The sequence below is a fragment of the Colobus angolensis genome, unplaced genomic scaffold (assembly GCF_000951035.1).
Source record: "Colobus angolensis palliatus isolate OR3802 unplaced genomic scaffold, Cang.pa_1.0 Scaffold301, whole genome shotgun sequence".
NCBI classification, from domain to species: Eukaryota; Metazoa; Chordata; class Mammalia; order Primates; family Cercopithecidae; genus Colobus; species Colobus angolensis.
Window position 1 is genome coordinate 2,842,795 of NW_012116278.1, and position 16,647 is coordinate 2,859,441.

Sequence of the window (16,647 nt, forward strand, 5' to 3'; positions counted from 1 at the left end):
TCACGCAGCCTCTCAGTGGTATTTGAACAATTAAGATCTTTCAGGCTCCAGAGACCCATGTGGTTTTTGAAACTTTCCATGGACAGGGCAAAAACCCAGGCAGCCACAGAGTCTGGGGGTGGCTACCAGGCCACAGAAGAAAGCTGTAGGAGGAGAGGTCTTGGATGAGAGAAAAATACAGAAAGGGGAAGAAAAAAAAACCCTTTCTGAATTTCTGTGGGTTTCAGCATGTAATAATCCCTGTGGGTTGGAGAGGGGAAAAGATGAGGAAGTGAGCTCCCCAGAGTCTGAAAATTGTTTCCTGAATTCTCTGGGTAGGCATGGTCAGCTGAAGAGGGCAAAAATCGAAGCCAAAAAATACACAGAGAAAAGCCAAAGGAAACTGGGTTTTGAGGGGAAGTATTTGGGGAGGCAGAAACTTCCCCTGGGCATGGCTTTCCTCACAGGTAGACCCAGTGTCCACTGGGTGTTTGCTTTGGTGATGGGTCTGAGGTTGTTCTCCTGGCTTTGGACCTCCTTCCAGTTCTAGGAATGGGTTTGTCTGGGTCAGTGTTTGTGTGAACATTATTTCCAGGATTCCAGGCTGTGCTTGGCTCTGCTGCCTACTCCTGGGACCCAGAAAGATCGCATCACAAGAATGTTCATGGAAACTTTGGTTTGGTCCTCTGTAAAATGGCTACAATCACATCTTCTCAGGGGTTTCTACGCGAGGATTAAGCCTTATAAATTTCAAAGAACTGTACAGTTGTCAAGTCTTAGTATTATTTAATAAAGGAACTAGAAAGCAAAGATTTAAGAAAATGTTAAAAATCAAAAATGAAAGGGGGACGTATTCCAGTCTGGGAAACCATTCTCCCTCAATTCCTTGGAAGTCAGCTATGGTGCTATCACTCCCCTTGAATTAGACCAAATGACTCTTCTACAACCCTGGGCCCTATACCTGAAATGAAGCAACAATTAGTCCTAGCAAGTCACAACTTAACCACAGATCACCACATTCTCCATCCTAAAGGCATGGCTCAGACATGAATTCTAAACACTGAGTTTTCCTAAATAAGGAATTCAAGAAGAACCATTGATGAACAAGATAGTTAACTGTTTCTGGGCTTCTCTTTTGTTTTCTTCTTCACAGCCATGGGCTCTCCAAAGGAAGTCATTTTCTCTGACATCACTGAAAATTCAGCTACTGTCAGCTGGAGGGCACCCACTGCCCAGGTGGAGAGCTTCCGGATTACCTATGTGCCCATTACAGGAGGTAGGAGACTCAGAAAGGGGACAGAGAGGAGGACTGTTGTGGGTTTGGATGGATCCATGAAAGAGACCCTGATAATTTTCATCACCCCAATATCATGATCAAAGAAAATGAATTCTTTATTTGTGAGACCATCTGGAGAGAAGAGACCTCATTTATAAAGTGCTATGAGATTCTTAGAAGAAACTATCTTTTGAAGGGTCATTTGAACAAGACCTTTTTTAGTCTTGAAATTATAAAATTCCATGAGAAATAGATCTCTAGTATTGTTTGCACACAATGACAAAAGACTCTAAATGTATTGACATTTCTCTCCCTGAGCACACTCATCTGAAAAGCTAGTCTTGGATGTATGTGAAGTTTTGCCTTTGGGTACCAAATCTGTCTGTCTCAGTAAATGATGGCAAGTTGTGCCTTAGAAAATTTGTGAGTTCTAATTCAAAGCACATGAGCTATAATAGAGACCACAGGGAGGAGGCCCAGTCAAATCTACCTAAAGACACTCTGGTAGGTAGTAAGCTACCTGTTGCTGGAAGTATGTAAAGACAGGATGGTTAATAACCTCTTCACAGGAATGCAGTTCCGTCTCTATGGAAAGTCTGACCAGCTGATGTGCAAGCTCTTCACTAGCCCCCAAATTCTAAGAAATACAATTTCTGTGTTTATTAATAAAAACTACAGCACAAACTTGACTATGATCAACTTTCTTTTCTTAAGTAGAATTTCCTCTAGTAAGGGAGTCTGTATAATCCTAAGCCAAGATAATGGGTGAAATAGGTCTGATAAATGTTACATAGTAAGCTTCCCATATTCTTTGTGGGGAAAAATAATAAAATAAAATTTGCACAACGTGCCAGCTCTCTAGTGAATGGAAACTTGCCATTTATAGTATGTTGTGACTTCATGTTTTTTTTCCCCCTCCTGGCTTTGTTTTTGGCATCTGCAGCAATGGAAAAAGCATGAGGTTCATTATTCCTCATCTTGCTTTTACTGTGTTCCAGGTACACCCTCCATGGTAACTGTGGATGGAACCAAGACTCAGACCAGGCTGGTGAAACTCATACCTGGGGTAGAGTACCTTGTCAACATCATTGCCATGAAGGGCTTTGAGGAAAGTGAACCTGTCTCAGGGTCGTTCACCACAGGTGAGTTGGTGGGGTTGTGTGTATGTGTGTGTGTGTTACTGTTTTTCAGAGGTCACTTGTGCATCCTATGTCATTTTTCACCTTCAATCTTGTAGCTCATGACTCAGCAGCTGGAAAAAAAGGGGGGTTTTATTTATGAGATCCTAGTGGAAAGTGAACTGGATTTGGAATGCCAGAGACCTCTCTTCTGGCTCATCCCAGCCTCTGGTGAGCTGGGTAACCTTAACCTTGTTGGGCCTCCATTTCCTGGACTGTTGTGAAAGAAAAAGTCCAAGTTTGGGCGTCATACTTACCTGAATTAAAATCCAAATTCTACCAACTACATGAGCTATCAGTCCATTTTACTAGGGTCCACTTTCCTTCTCTATAAAACAGACACAATTCTGCTTCCCTCACAGGGTATGGTAAGGATCACATGAAGCTGTATTTGTAAAGCATCTGTAAATGCAATTGTTCACATTAGCCCACCACCTCCTTCCCCTCCCCTCCTATTGCCTGGAACCCTTGTGAGGGTGCTTCAAAGCAGGTGCTTCACATGAGCACATGATGGTGACAGCCACAAAGTAGCTCCTGTCTATTTGGTGGCTCCTGCATTCCAGGCACTGTTACTAAACCCTTCACATTTAATCCCTACAGCTATTATCATCCCCATTTTACAGAGGAGACAACTGAGACTTGGGGAAATGAAATACCTTGGCCAAGCCTACATAATTAGTAAATGCTGGAACCAAATTTGAACATAGGTCGGTCTGACTCTAAACTCTCTATCCTTCTAGAATAAAGAGTTCCTTTCCTAGGATAACCTGATTTGTACAGTACACTGTAAAGAGGGGAAAATAATGAATTGCATTGAAGGAGAATGAAGTGGAAAATTTCTCTTCAGACAGCCATGTCTCTAAACAATTTATCCTTTGATATATGAGCAATTATCCAGTCCAACTCATTAAGGGATACAAAGAATGGGCCTCATAGGAAATTTTAAAAATATCCTCATAGCCTAAAAGAGTTGACAACACACAATTAAAACATCCCATCTGAACCCAGAGTCCCGTTCACCCTGCCTCACAGACCCTTATTTCCCCAAAGAAATCTTTCATCAATGGATTCTCCACGGCAACAGATGGCAAAAGCTGGATGTAGTTCCTCCCAATGCCCCATTGTCATCACCAGTTAAAAGAGAGTCTATCCATGCACAGTGAAGCAGGAAGGAACTCAGAGTGGACAATGTGGGCTCCCCAATTGCCCTGCCACATCCTGGCTCTCAGGCCAGTCATTTCATCCCTCGAGGCTCAGGTGCCTCTCTGTGAAATGAGCTGAGGATAGCTTCCCTCCACCCCCGCCAGGGCTGCTGGCATGGGCATAATTCAGTAGTAAGTGCAAAAGCAAGAGGAAATGGTCAGATTCAGGTTGGCTTCTGAGAAAGTGATGTTGGGTGGTAGTAGGAGAGGTCAGTTAAAAGAGACCAGGGATAAATACCCTTTGAATATCCATCCCTTCTCAGCACAAGTCATTTGAAAACCATACTTAAGACTTCAAATACCTTTAATAGAGATCTTAATAACAACTCAATTATTAAGAGCTTTCCCTGGTACATTTTACACACCACACATTGCTTAGCTAGTCTTTATTAACTAAACAGTCACCCTTTGGCAACTAAAGAAAGTGAAGTTTGGAGAATGGAAATGAATTTTCCCAAGGCACAGAGGCACCAGGCAGAGAAGCCATGGTAGAACCTGGGACCACTGACCTCCAGAGCCTGGCTTTATGTTCTCTGCAAGCCATCTAATGAGAAATACCACTCAAAGCTCAGAAAAGGCTCGGGGCCAGGCATGGTGGCTCACACCATCTCAGCACTTTGGGAGTCCAAGGCAGGTGGATCACCTGAGGTCAGGTGTTCAAGACCAGCCTAGCCAACATGGTGAAACCCCATCTCTCCTGAAAATACAAAAGTTAGCTCGGCTTGGTAGCGCACACCTGTAATCTCAGCTACTTGGTAGGCTGATGCAGGAGAACTGCTTGAACCTGGGAGGCAGAGGTTGCAGTAAGCGGAGATCACACCACTGCACTCCAGCCTGGGAGACAGAGTGAGACTGTGTTTAAAAAAAAAAAAAAAGGAAGGAAGGAAGGGAGGGAAGGGAAGAAGGAAGGGAAAGGAAGGGAAGAAAAAGGCACAGGCAGTCTTAACTATGCAAGTCCCCTCTGTTTGTGTAAGTTCTTTCCCTGAGGAAAGTAATATAAACTATAACAATTCTTGTCATGTGTTCAGCCCTGTTCAGTTTACATAGCTTTTTTCCACCAATAATATAATGGAAAAATCAAAATAACACAGAGGATGAAGCCAGCCAGAATTACTATCCCTATTTTACACATGAGGACATAGAGGCCCAAAGTAACTGAACCAGCAAGGGAGGGAGTCATTACTCAAAGCCAGGTCAGCCTGGCTGCAGGCTCAGGTCTCTGAACCATTCCATGCAGCTGACACTGTCCTAACATCAGGACTCCATAAGCAGTGTGGACAGCTGAGCTGGGGTCTGATGTCCCACCCAATGACTTCCCTCCTGTCCACCATCTTTCTTTGCAGCTCTGGATGGCCCATCTGGCCTGGTGACAGCCAATATCACTGACTCGGAAGCCTTGGCCAGGTGGCAGCCGGCCATTGCCGCTGTGGACAGTTATGTCATCTCCTACACAGGGGAGAAAGGTAAGGTTTTGTCCAAGTCTCTCCTCACTCTAAGGAGGATTGTCTCTCCTGCTATAAACTCTTCCCGTTCACTCTTCTCCCTGCCACATTTGGTACAGGATGATAAAAATGCATGGGTAGGTTGAAAAGTCCAGTAATGAATGTTCTTGTGGCTCCCAACTGAAACCTCAAGGGAGTCTGGTAGGCCATTTAAAATAAAAATAAAAATACATCTCCAGCCTCTACATGTTTTCCTGGCCCATTCCTCCTCTCCTGTTAGTCTCTCTGCCCACCAGTGTGAGACACCCCATTTAGGAAGCAGCTGTCATCTTTTACAAAGAAGAAAACCAGAATCTAAAATCTTAACCAGACCACTTCAGGCCATACTGAGGAGTCTCAACTTTTCAGAGATCACAAAAGAAGCTAGTTTTAGCAGATTCGATTTAACAGCCCGAAATTTTAGGTCAGGTACAGTGGCTTACATCTGTAATTCAGCACTTTGGGAGGCCGAGGCAGGTGGATCACTTGAGGCCAGGAGTTTGAGACGAGCCTGGCCACCATGGTGAAACCCCGTCTCTTCTAAAAATAAAAAAATTAGCTGGGTGTGGTGGTGCATGCCTGTAGTCGCAGCTACTCGGCAGGCTGAGGCAAGAGAGCTGCTTGAACCTGGGAGGCGGAGGCTGCAGTGAGCTGAGATCGCACCACTGCACTCCAGCCTGGGCGACAGAGGGAGGCTCTGTCTCAAAAAAAAAAAAAAAAATCAGAAATGTTTTCTTGTTTGGCAACCACCAGTGCTAATTTACCCAGTTGGCAGATTAAACACTTGTTTTGAGCACCAGCAAACTACAGCCGCCAGAAAGTAAAATCAAATATAAGCAAGAGACAGGAGAAAGAGAGAGTCCTTTTCAATGAACCCCTCTATCATTTTGTAATGGTCTACTCTAGAAAGAATTGTGTAATTTTAATTTCCAGGCATAGGTAAGTTTCATATTTTATGGTTTGGTATTGTTTTGCTCTCAGTGACAATATGAGCAGCCACCAGCATCTGTGCCTGGAACTCTGAAAATTTTAATTCAGTTCTGATAACCAACTAAGAGAGGTCTTTTTGAGGACAGAGCACGGGTGGGGGTGGGTAACTGACAGGGAGGAGGGATGCTGGGTTTATTCTTTTTATTCTTTAATTCTTAAATAGTCCCTGTGAGCAAACTTTCTGAGTCAGGAAAGATGATGTTGCACCTAAAATGAATCAGGTATAGTTCATGGGAACCATGGAGATTGCGGATTCAGGGCAAACAAGGGGCTTGGTTCAGAAGAGGGGGGGTGCTCACAAATGATGAAGTAAGGTGACCAACTTGTCCCCACTTGCCCGGTACTGTCTCAGTTTTAGCACCGGAAGTTCCACACCTAGGAAACCCCTCAGTCCCTAGCAAACCAGGATGGTTGGTCACCTGCGAATAGGAAATAAACACATGCCCCTGGGCACAGTGATCGGTATTGCTTTCCACCATTGGACATGACCCAGCAGGCCTGAGACATAGTGGTCAGGCTCTGTTGCAGCTACCGCTGTCCAATTTTTTTTTTTTTTTTCGAGATGGAGTCGCGCTGTGTCACCTAGGCTGTAGCTCAGTGGCGTGATCTCGGCTCACTGCAACCTCCACCTCCTGGGTTCATGCCATTCTCCTGCCTCAGCCTCCCGAGTAGCTGGGACTACAGGCACCCGCCAACACGCCCAGCTAATTTTTTGTGTTTATAGTAGAGACGGGGTTTCACCATGTTAGCCAGGATGGTCTCGATCTCCTGACCTCATGATCTGCCTGCCTCGGCCTCCCAAAGTGCTGGGATTACAGGCGTGAACCATCGTGCCCGGCCTGCTGTCCAATTTTTGTGGCCCCTCAATCTAATGGCTTGATAACATTTAGTAAATTATAAAAGGGCATGTGAAAAAGTGACAAAGAGAGGAGAGCATGTACCAGGACAAATTAAGCTTGGGCAGTACAAGGCTTGGGGATGTCCCCTCCGACTGTCCTCTACCTTGGTCTCAGTGGCAAAGTGATTCCAGCCAGTACCATGTGGGAAAAAAATCTCCTGACCCCCAGTTCCCCTTCCTTCTGATTTGGGGCCTGGAAAATTTAAGTCTCCATATGATAAATCCTTTACACATGAGGTGAGTGCTCAAGAGAGAGAAAGAGAGCGTGAGTCATTTCAGAAATCAGACCCGCTTTTCCGCAGGGTCACTGAAAGTTTTGATGTTCGAAGGAGGTGTGTATGTGGCTTGCCAAGCCCACTCATGGCTCAGACAGTGAGAGGTGACTGCCTCAGTATGTGTATTTCATGTTTAGTGCCAGAAATTACACGCACGGTGTCCGGGAACACAGTGGAGTATGCTCTGACCGACCTCGAGCCTGCCACGGAATACACACTGAGAATCTTTGCAGAGAAAGGGCCCCAGAAGAGCTCAACCGTCACTGCCAAGTTCACAACAGGTACAAAGACTCTGAGAGCTGGAAGCTCTCCCTTCTGAGATGCCCACCCACAGCCTGTGTCTTAAACGGGAACTGCTAGCCAGTTCTTCTTTCTTAAGTCAGGGCCTTGCAATGTGATTACATCAGCATCACTTAAATTCACCAGTGCCCACTCAGTCAAGGCCTGAAGAAACACACCATTTCCTTTTGAACTGAAATGACCCTGGTCTCCCCACGGGCAAGGAAAAGATTTTAAGAGGAGGGCTTTGTAAGTGGAAAAACAGTTCCCACTGGCCCTAAACCTAGTATTTAATGATCCATGTTCCAGGCAGGAAAATATTTTTGAAGAGGCAGATTTTTTAGGCAGTTTTTCCTAGATGTTTGTTAGGTTTCTATACATTGAGAGCTTTTTACAAACTATAGCAAACAGGGAAACAGAGGAACCATCCTGTCTGTCGGGGTATTGATATTAGCATTCATCTGTCCTCTTATTTAGAAACAAGGGGCTTGATAATGATGTATATTTCTCTCTAAATCCAACCAAGGCCAGTTAGAAACATCCAGCCCTTAGGATGAGATAAACCATAGAGAATTTGTCTTTGGAGGTCATCTGGCTCAACCACTTTATTTATACAAAGAGGAGGTTCTTGCCAAAGGTCACATAGTTCAGTGGTAGGGAAAGGACTTGAACCCGGTCTTCTTGATACCTAGCCCGAATTTCTGCCCTACATTTGCTGACCTTATCCGATATTAATTGTCCTATCTTCTCCAGACCTCGATTCTCCAAGAGACTTGACTGCTACTGAGGTTCAGTCAGAAACTGCCCTCCTTACCTGGCGACCCCCCCGGGCATCAGTCACCGGTTACCTGCTGGTCTATGAATCGGTGGATGGCACAGTCAAGGTATTTTAAGTATACAACAACTCCTCAATGCTAGTTGAAGCATTTGCATGATCTTTAAAGTACAGAAGAATTACCTGATACTGTTTTTCTACCCCAGTGCATCTGGGGAGCTGAAAAAAAAAAAAACAACAAAAATCAGTAGAGACTGGATGGCATGCCAGACCTTCTGAATCATACTCTCCAGCCTCTTTCATTTTAACCAGACTCCAGTTCTGATAGCCAGCCAAGATCAAGAACCACTGCTTATAAGACTCAAGGACATTTTAGGAGCTGGAATCTTGATCCTTTAATATTTTGTTGAACAAAGGCCAAAAGTTTCTTCTGCATGTTTGCCATATGTATTATCTCGCAGATGGTATCTTTATATTATGTATTGTAATATGTTTCACCATGTTCTTATTATATCAACTATTAATACTGTTTTTATCCAGTGTTTATATTATTTATATTCTCTACCCAAGAATTTTCTTTCTTTTACCTTTTAATTTGAAATAACTTTAGATCTTCAGACAAGCGAAGGAGATGTCCTAAACTTTGCCCTCCAAACTTGTTATTGAATTTTTTATTTTGGTTGTCTCACTTTATATTTCCAATACCTTTTGCTTATTCTCCACACATTGATGTTTTTCTGGCATTCTGTTTGTGCTTCATATATCATCATCTCTTTATCTCTAAGAATATTTTGCTGGTATTTTATTTTATATCCTGCACAGTGTTTGTTCCAAGTTCCTTTGCTTTGCTGCTGTTGTTAGGTTTGGTTTGGTTTGGGTCTCTGTCTTTCACGTTGGAGACATCCACCCAACGTCTGTTGATCATGGTCTGTCTTTTTGTATTTGAACTAGGAATGAAAGAGCTAACTGGGAGTTCCATCTGCACAGGCAGGGCTTGTAAACTTTGTGGCTCCCTGCAGAATGATTGGGCAAGTACCCAACAGTTTTCTTGGGGAACCCCCAAATAACAGTGTCATAAAGCCTGGGCTTTCACTGTGTACAAACTTTCATCTTACTATGTTTCCAGTGTAGCACCTCAGCTTCCTTGAAGGCTGAGCCTGGTGGATTTGAATCTGGAGCTTCCTCTCTGTCTCATCCTCTCCAGAGAGTAAACCTCAGCCTACCATCTGAATGGGAAAGGGCAGTCATTTAGACTGTTGGAGGGAATGGGGAGATCTCAGAGTCTGTTTGTTACAAAAAAGCAAACAAACCAAACTTTTGTTCAACCACACTCCACATAGGCCTTTAAAGACATCTCTGCTTTTGTACACATTCCTTTCCTAAACTTGCTGGACTCTGTGACTTGCACCAAGCAGCCTCTGACTAGCTCTGCCCATACTCCTTAGTTAACCTCAGCCTTCTTCATTCATTCCCCTCCATGGTCTCTCTACCACTCATTTTCTATCCACCAAGATTCTGTTGACACGGCACACCTGGTGCTGTCTCCTTTTCCATTCCCCTCATCTTTGTGGATTTATACCTCACATTATCTTGCTCTCTTTTTAGTGGGTTTCAGAAGCAAGTAGAGATGAGTGGCTATATCTAATCTGTCATATTTAACAAGAACTGGACACATTGCTAATTACTATCATGCCCCTTTCTGGAGTTGATATAACAATGAACTATCTCACTGTGTGAGCTAAAGCAAGTCCTTTATCTTCTCTGGGTGTCAGTGTTCCCATCTGTAAAATGAATGTCTTGAACTTACCCATCTTTAAGGTCTTCTCCTGGTCAGGCATTCTAGGATTCTGTGTTTACCTGAATCATGAACCTCGTTTTGATCTAGAGTACCCTAATTGCCTAGAAAATGGCTTTGCACAGAAGCCTAGAGAGCTGACAGGTAATTGCATTCCTAAGTAATGCAATGAGTCCAGCTTTATCCCTGACAGTTGATCTTTCCCCCAGGGAGTAGAACTGGGGGGCCGCACAAAGGGCTCTGGGTATTAAACAAGCATTCATCCCAGTTTACTTTTCTGCAGGTCCATTCACCAGCTTTATATGTCTTAGAAAAAAAAAAAAAATCAACCTGGTATAGGAGAAAAGAGTCCTGGACAGGGTGTTAGGAAACCGGGATGGAAGAGCATCCTCTGCCTCCAACGATTTATGGAATGAGAGCAAGTCTTTTAGCTTCTCTGAAACTCAATTCTCCCATTGAAAAAAACAGGATAAGGTACCTTACCAGTTCCCAGGATACAGGAGAACCTTCCGGGGCATCTGCACTGATTCATAACTGCCCAAACTCAGCTGACTGTTTGCAGATTGTAGAGAAGAGCGTTGTGTTTGGTTTACTAGGAGTGTAGGTTGAATTCCAATCCCAGACACTAAGGTCATTTGCTGAAAAGAATTGGAAGCTAGCAAGAGGATGTGGAAAGAGGACCTCCTGTAAACTGAAACCAATCACCTCCTCTGTACGGCAGCCCAGAGACCAGCCACAGACTATAAGTGTAGTTAGAGTTGGTCAACATCTGTCTCTCATGGATATCTCTGTTCTAGAAGAGAGACACGTGGGGTCAGCTTAAGTTTTCATCATACCATGCCTGTGGGGCTATTCTAATCATCTCCTAACACAAGAGATCCCCAAACTGGCTGCACATTCGAATCACTTGGGAAGTTTCTTAAATATAGCCATGCCCAACTTCTGGCTCTGACGATTCAGTCAGTCTGAGATGAGGCCCAGGCATCATATTGTTTTAAAGCTTCTCAGTGTGATAAAGAGCTATATTTAGGGACCACTGACCTAACTGACCTCAAAGTCCCTTACCCTGTGTGATTCATCTTGCCACCAGATTAAGCTTCTTAAAGCACAGCTTGGTTTATGTCATTGGCATGTCCAAACATCCTTCAAGACTCCCCATTCCTTATAATGATAAACTTCAAGTTCCAAAGCTTAGCATTTATACCTTACAGGGATCCTCACTCCCTTTAATGATAAACTTGAAGTTTCAAAGCTTGTCATTTAAAGGCCCTTCATAATCTAGTAACATTTTCCACTGTTCTAACACCTGAAGTAAGTATGGTTGAGGTCACTTATTGCCTCCTTATATTATTTCATTTTATGTTTTAAATCTGCTTTATTCAAAGTTTACTGATTTATATATTAATCTCATCTGAAAAAAAAAAAAAAAAAACACCTTCACAGAAACATAGAATAAGAATAATATTTGACCAAATATCTGGGCCCCATGGCTAGCCAATTTAACATATAAAATTAACCATTACAATCCCATTCTCCCAATGTAGTTTGGCAGGGCCTTGGGCAGGTGGTAGCCTCAGCCCTGGAGTCTACAGCAGTGCTCTCATGCTTACCAGATGCAGTCCCTCCCTCCTCATATTATTTTAACTTGCTCTGCACCTTCTGGCCTAAGGACCTTTGCTTGTGCTGCACTCTCCCCATCTCTGATATCTCAGCAGTGCACATGGAGCCTGGCACAGAGTGGGTACTCAATGAATTCTTGTTGAGTAAATAAGTGAATGGATGGGTAAATGAACTTATAAACAGAATGACTTGTTATCTATACCCTGAGAATTTCTGTGACCAAAAGCCGTTATATTCTTTCTTCTACTCTTAGGAAGTCATTGTGGGTCCCGACACCACCTCCTACAGCCTGGTAGACCTAAGCCCATCCTCCCACTACACCGCCAAGATCCAGGCACTCAATGGGCCCCTAAGGAGCAATATGATCCAGACCATCTTCACCACAAGTAAGGAGGCCCTGGGTGCAACCCAGCCTTGAGATCTAACTTTGACTGAATCAAGCCTCGACCTCCCCTTTGACTTCTACCTTAAAATTTTCAAAAAAACTTCTGAAAAGAATTGATTCACTGTTACTACTTGGAAGCCTGATGAAAACAAGTATGGGAGGGTAATGAGCATCCTGGTGAAAGGAAAGGAGGGAGCCCATCTGGATTCAATCCCCATTTCTATCACTTGCTAGGTGTGCCTTAAGAATGCTACTTCCATCCTATAATCTTTACCTTCTTCGTTTATACAGGGCGATTAATAATAATCCCTCTGTCACCAGGACCTTGCAAGGGTTCGTGAGGTGTTGCATTGGAACTCCCAGCCCAGCATGTGGCCCATATAATTGTATGGTCCTTTTATTGTCAGAGTCCAACATGAGCTCAAGGTCTCTTTCTTTCTCCTTCATCATGCCAGTGTTTACAAAGCCCATCCACATTCAAAATCACAAATGGTCTGCCCACCAAGCTGGTATAGTGGGCCCTATGCTCAAAGTCCTAGTAGGGAAGCAGAGGCTTTCAGAGACAAAATGACCTGTTCAAGACTCTCTTGGGAGTTACAGTCAGAGTTTGGCTCAGATATTCCATGCCCAGGGAGCCTCCCCCTGCACCCGCCACAAAGTATCTTCTGCAGATAGCAAACCTGCAAGTTGTTCCTTTCATAAGTCAGAGTAGCATCCATTCCCAAGGATCAGAGGAGCTGGTCTTTGGAGAGCCCTGCCTTTTACAATTCATGCAACAGTCATTCTGCACACATCTGCCAAAGAAGGTGCTTCCTCTTTGCCAGATCTTATGCCAGATGCTATGATTGTATCCTAAAGATGCTCTTATACTAGGACTGTGAAATAAATAAGAAAACAGCTCATGATACAACTTCAGATGAATGTCCTCGGATCAGAAAAAAGAACTGCTATGATCATCACATCTAAGACTTATCTACTAGGCATAGTTCCAAAATTGTCCATTTCTATGAGTTTTTAATTGTTTGCATCACATAATTGCACTTGGAAATTCCCCAGGCATTCTAGTCCGTAGAGTTAAGCTGAGAATTAAGCTCCAGCTCAGTCGTCCTGCTCTGACAGCATCACCATTTCTCCTTATTCCACAGTTGGACTCCTGTACCCCTTCCCCAAGGACTGCTCCCAAGCAATGCTGAATGGAGACACAACCTCTGGCCTCTACACCATTTATCTGAATGGTGATAAGGCCCAGGCACTGGAAGTCTTCTGTGACATGACCTCTGATGGGGGTGGATGGATTGTGAGTACCACCAGGGACTGCAGAGCCCTCAGGCCTAGGGGAGGAGGGAGAGGGCAAAGCAGGGGAGGAGAAGAGAGTGATCTCCTCCTGGTGCACTCTGATACCCACATGCGTGAGGCCTTGCAAGATAGTGCCTGTCACACAGAGGCACTCAGGAATTCTCTCTTAAACAAAAGAATGGGAAACACGCTGGGTACTTTTTGAAACAGGGAGATAAGTTTCTTGTAGTTTATCTCATCCAATCCTCATCAAATAACTCTGTGATATATAAATGACAGTTGATCATTGAACCCATTGCTTACATTAATTAGCACTGACTAAGCATTTATTATCTACCAGGCACTGTGCTAAGAGTTCTAGATGAATTATTCCAATCCCATTACCATAGGAGCTGGGTAGTATATTTTTGAATTAATAAACTTTATTTTTTTAGAACAGTTTTAGGTTCATGGCACAATTAAGTGAACAGAAAGTTTTCATATACACCCCACACCCACCCACGCAACCTCCTCATTATTAATATCCTGCATCAGAGTGGTACATTTTTTACAATCAATGAACCTACTTTGATACATCATTATCACCCAAAACTGGGTGGTATTTTTAATCCCTGTTTTTCAGGTGAGAACACCAAGGGTTAGAGAAGGGGAGGTGACCACCCAAAGTCACATGGCAAATTAGGGATGGACTAAGCAGAGCCTGATGCTCTCTCCACAGTGCCACATTCCTTCCTCTCAGAATGATGCCCTCTTTCCTGCAATAGCTTAAGTACACCCAGATTCATCGATATGTTTATAGGTGTTCCTGAGACGCAAAAACGGACATGAGAACTTCTACCAAAACTGGAAGGCCTATGCTGCTGGATTTGGGGACCGCAGAGAAGAATTCTGGCTTGGTAATGCAGCTCTGCATATTTGTATCTAAAATGCCCATTTCTGCCCTCCTTGTCATTTTTCCTAACCCCCAGGGACCTATGGGAGAGAAAGAGATGAGGAGGAAGCACTAGTTCTGGTGGCAGACACAGAATATCAAATTCTTAATGAAAACGACTATTATTTAAATGCTCTGAATCATTAAAACATAAACCAAAAATTATCTGAGACAGATCTCAATCAGTTTAGAAGTTTACTTAGCCAACGTTAAAGGTATGCCCAGAAAAGAAGAACACAAAGCCACAGGAACAACCTGTGGTCCATGCCTTGTTTTTTCCTTCGAAAGATGATGATGAGAGCTTTAGTATTTAAAGGGGAAAAGTGGGTTGGAGGGGAAAGAGGGAGGGTATGGTCACATTACTGAAACCACAAGTTGCAAGATTTAAAAAAAAAAAAAAAAAGCAGAATGATTTAAAAAAGCAGAATGACAAAAAAGAGAATGGTCAATTATGTATTCATCTCACACTCAGTAAGATAAAGTGAAGACTTTATCATAAGATAAAGTGAAGACCTGGGGAGATATCTGGCCTTTTATCTGTAGCATCTGCTTAGGGACAAAAGGAGAGGCAGTTTCTTGCATGACTCGGCTTTCAGTTTATTTTTTTCCTTTTGCCAGAGTTAAATTGGGGTCCCAAGATTTTATTTTCCTTTCACATAAAAATAAAAATCTGATTAAGGAAGAGCCAAAACTTACGTGTTAGCCTTAAGTCATTCTCTGGACCAGTCATAGAACCCTCCTCACTGATAACATTGACCGCTTCCCTCCTGTGCCCCAGGTTGTGCTCCAGGTGCTAAGATGGATTTCTTAGAGCTGTAACCTTTAACCCCCATAGCACCCCTACAAAGTACTCAATTGCCACCTGGTGGGCAAGGTGTCAGGTGTCAGAAGTGGTTGACTAGCGGGTTGGAAAGATGAATTTACCAACAAACAGTATAGGCTTGAAAAAGGAAAGTTTATTAGAAAGAAAGAATGCTGCAAAAGGACTTGGATTTTTCCTTAGGGGCATTTGTGGACCTTAAGGCAGGAGCTTAAGTGTAATTTGGACCTTATTAGCCATGTAGAACATGATAAATGATTACATTTGTGGACATTTTGGTGACTTAATGTTAGCAAGGGTTGCAAAATGAGTTTCGATATGCATGTATTCCAGGGATGTATAGAAATTCTAGTTACCTAAACATTTTAAGGAAATAAACCTGGAACCAGATGCTTCCTTGAGTTACAGGGAAGCCTAATTACCTCTAAATTCCTCAGTTAAGGAGTTTTTGTCTCCGAGGCCTACTTGATGGTCACCAGGTGATTTTTGCTCTCCTCACCACCTCCCATGGATGATATCACAGCCTCAAAAAGGCTGAGTGGTTTGCCCATAGGAGTCTAACCAATGAACAGTTGAGCTGAAATTTGGCATCTCCCAACTCAACACTATAATCCTATCACCCATCCATTCATCCATGCAACCCACACTTTCCAACCACCTAACTGCAGAGAACATTGTTCTATGCACCACTGCCTAGGTCAGAAAATGTTTATCATACTATAATAAACATTTATCCATATTATTCATTGCCCTTCATTTGTAAGGCACTGTATTTTTTTTTTTATTTGTTTGTTTTTTTAGACAGAGTTTCACTCTGTTGCCGAGGCTGGAGTGCAGTGGTGTGATCTCAGCTCACTGCAACCTCCGCCTCCCAGGTTCAAGCGATTTGCCTGCCTCAGCCTCCCAAGTAGCTGAGATTACAGGCACCCTCCACATGCCCTCCTAATTTTTGTATTTTCGGTAGAGACAGGGTTTCGCCATGTTGGACAGGCTGGTCTCGAACTCCTGGCCTCAGGTGATCCACCAACCTCAGCTGCCCAAAGTGTGGGGATTACAGGTGTGAGCCACTGCGCCTGGCCTGTAAGGCACTTTAGAGTTTAAAAAGTACTTTGACCACCTTATCTCCTTGGATCATCACTGGAAGGTTGGAAGTGGGGCAAAAATGTCAACCCAATTTTACCTGAGACTTAGAAACATCACATATTTGGCCTAGTATTACTCCAGCAAGCATAAGACCAAGCTTCCAGCCCAGGCCTGTATGATATGCACCCCCCTTTTTTTTTTTTTCTGAGATGAAGTCTTGCTCTGTCACCCAGGCTGGAGTGCAGTGGCACAATCTCGGCTCACTGCAACCTCTGCCTCTCAGGTTCAAATGATTCTCCTGCCTCTGCCCCCCAAGTAGCTAGGACTACAGGCACCCACCACCACACCTAGCTAATTTTTGTATTTTTAGTAAAGACAGGGTTT

The 16,647-nt window shown here is 43.5% G+C and overlaps 1 protein-coding gene across 3 annotated transcripts in view; it reads left to right on the forward strand.

The window, feature by feature from the left end:
- Positions 1-16,647, forward strand: part of TNC (tenascin C) — a 98,027-nt gene that overhangs the window by 74,573 nt on the left and 6,807 nt on the right. For all 3 annotated transcript variants that reach the window (XM_011950074.1, XM_011950075.1, XM_011950076.1), the window contains 8 exons: positions 1,133-1,255; positions 2,254-2,397; positions 4,979-5,098; positions 7,417-7,560; positions 8,312-8,442; positions 12,002-12,134; positions 13,279-13,430; positions 14,229-14,325. In XM_011950074.1, the coding sequence (XP_011805464.1) occupies positions 1,133-1,255; positions 2,254-2,397; positions 4,979-5,098; positions 7,417-7,560; positions 8,312-8,442; positions 12,002-12,134; positions 13,279-13,430; positions 14,229-14,325 (1,044 nt within the window). The remainder of the gene's footprint in view (positions 1-1,132; positions 1,256-2,253; positions 2,398-4,978; positions 5,099-7,416; positions 7,561-8,311; positions 8,443-12,001; positions 12,135-13,278; positions 13,431-14,228; positions 14,326-16,647) is intronic.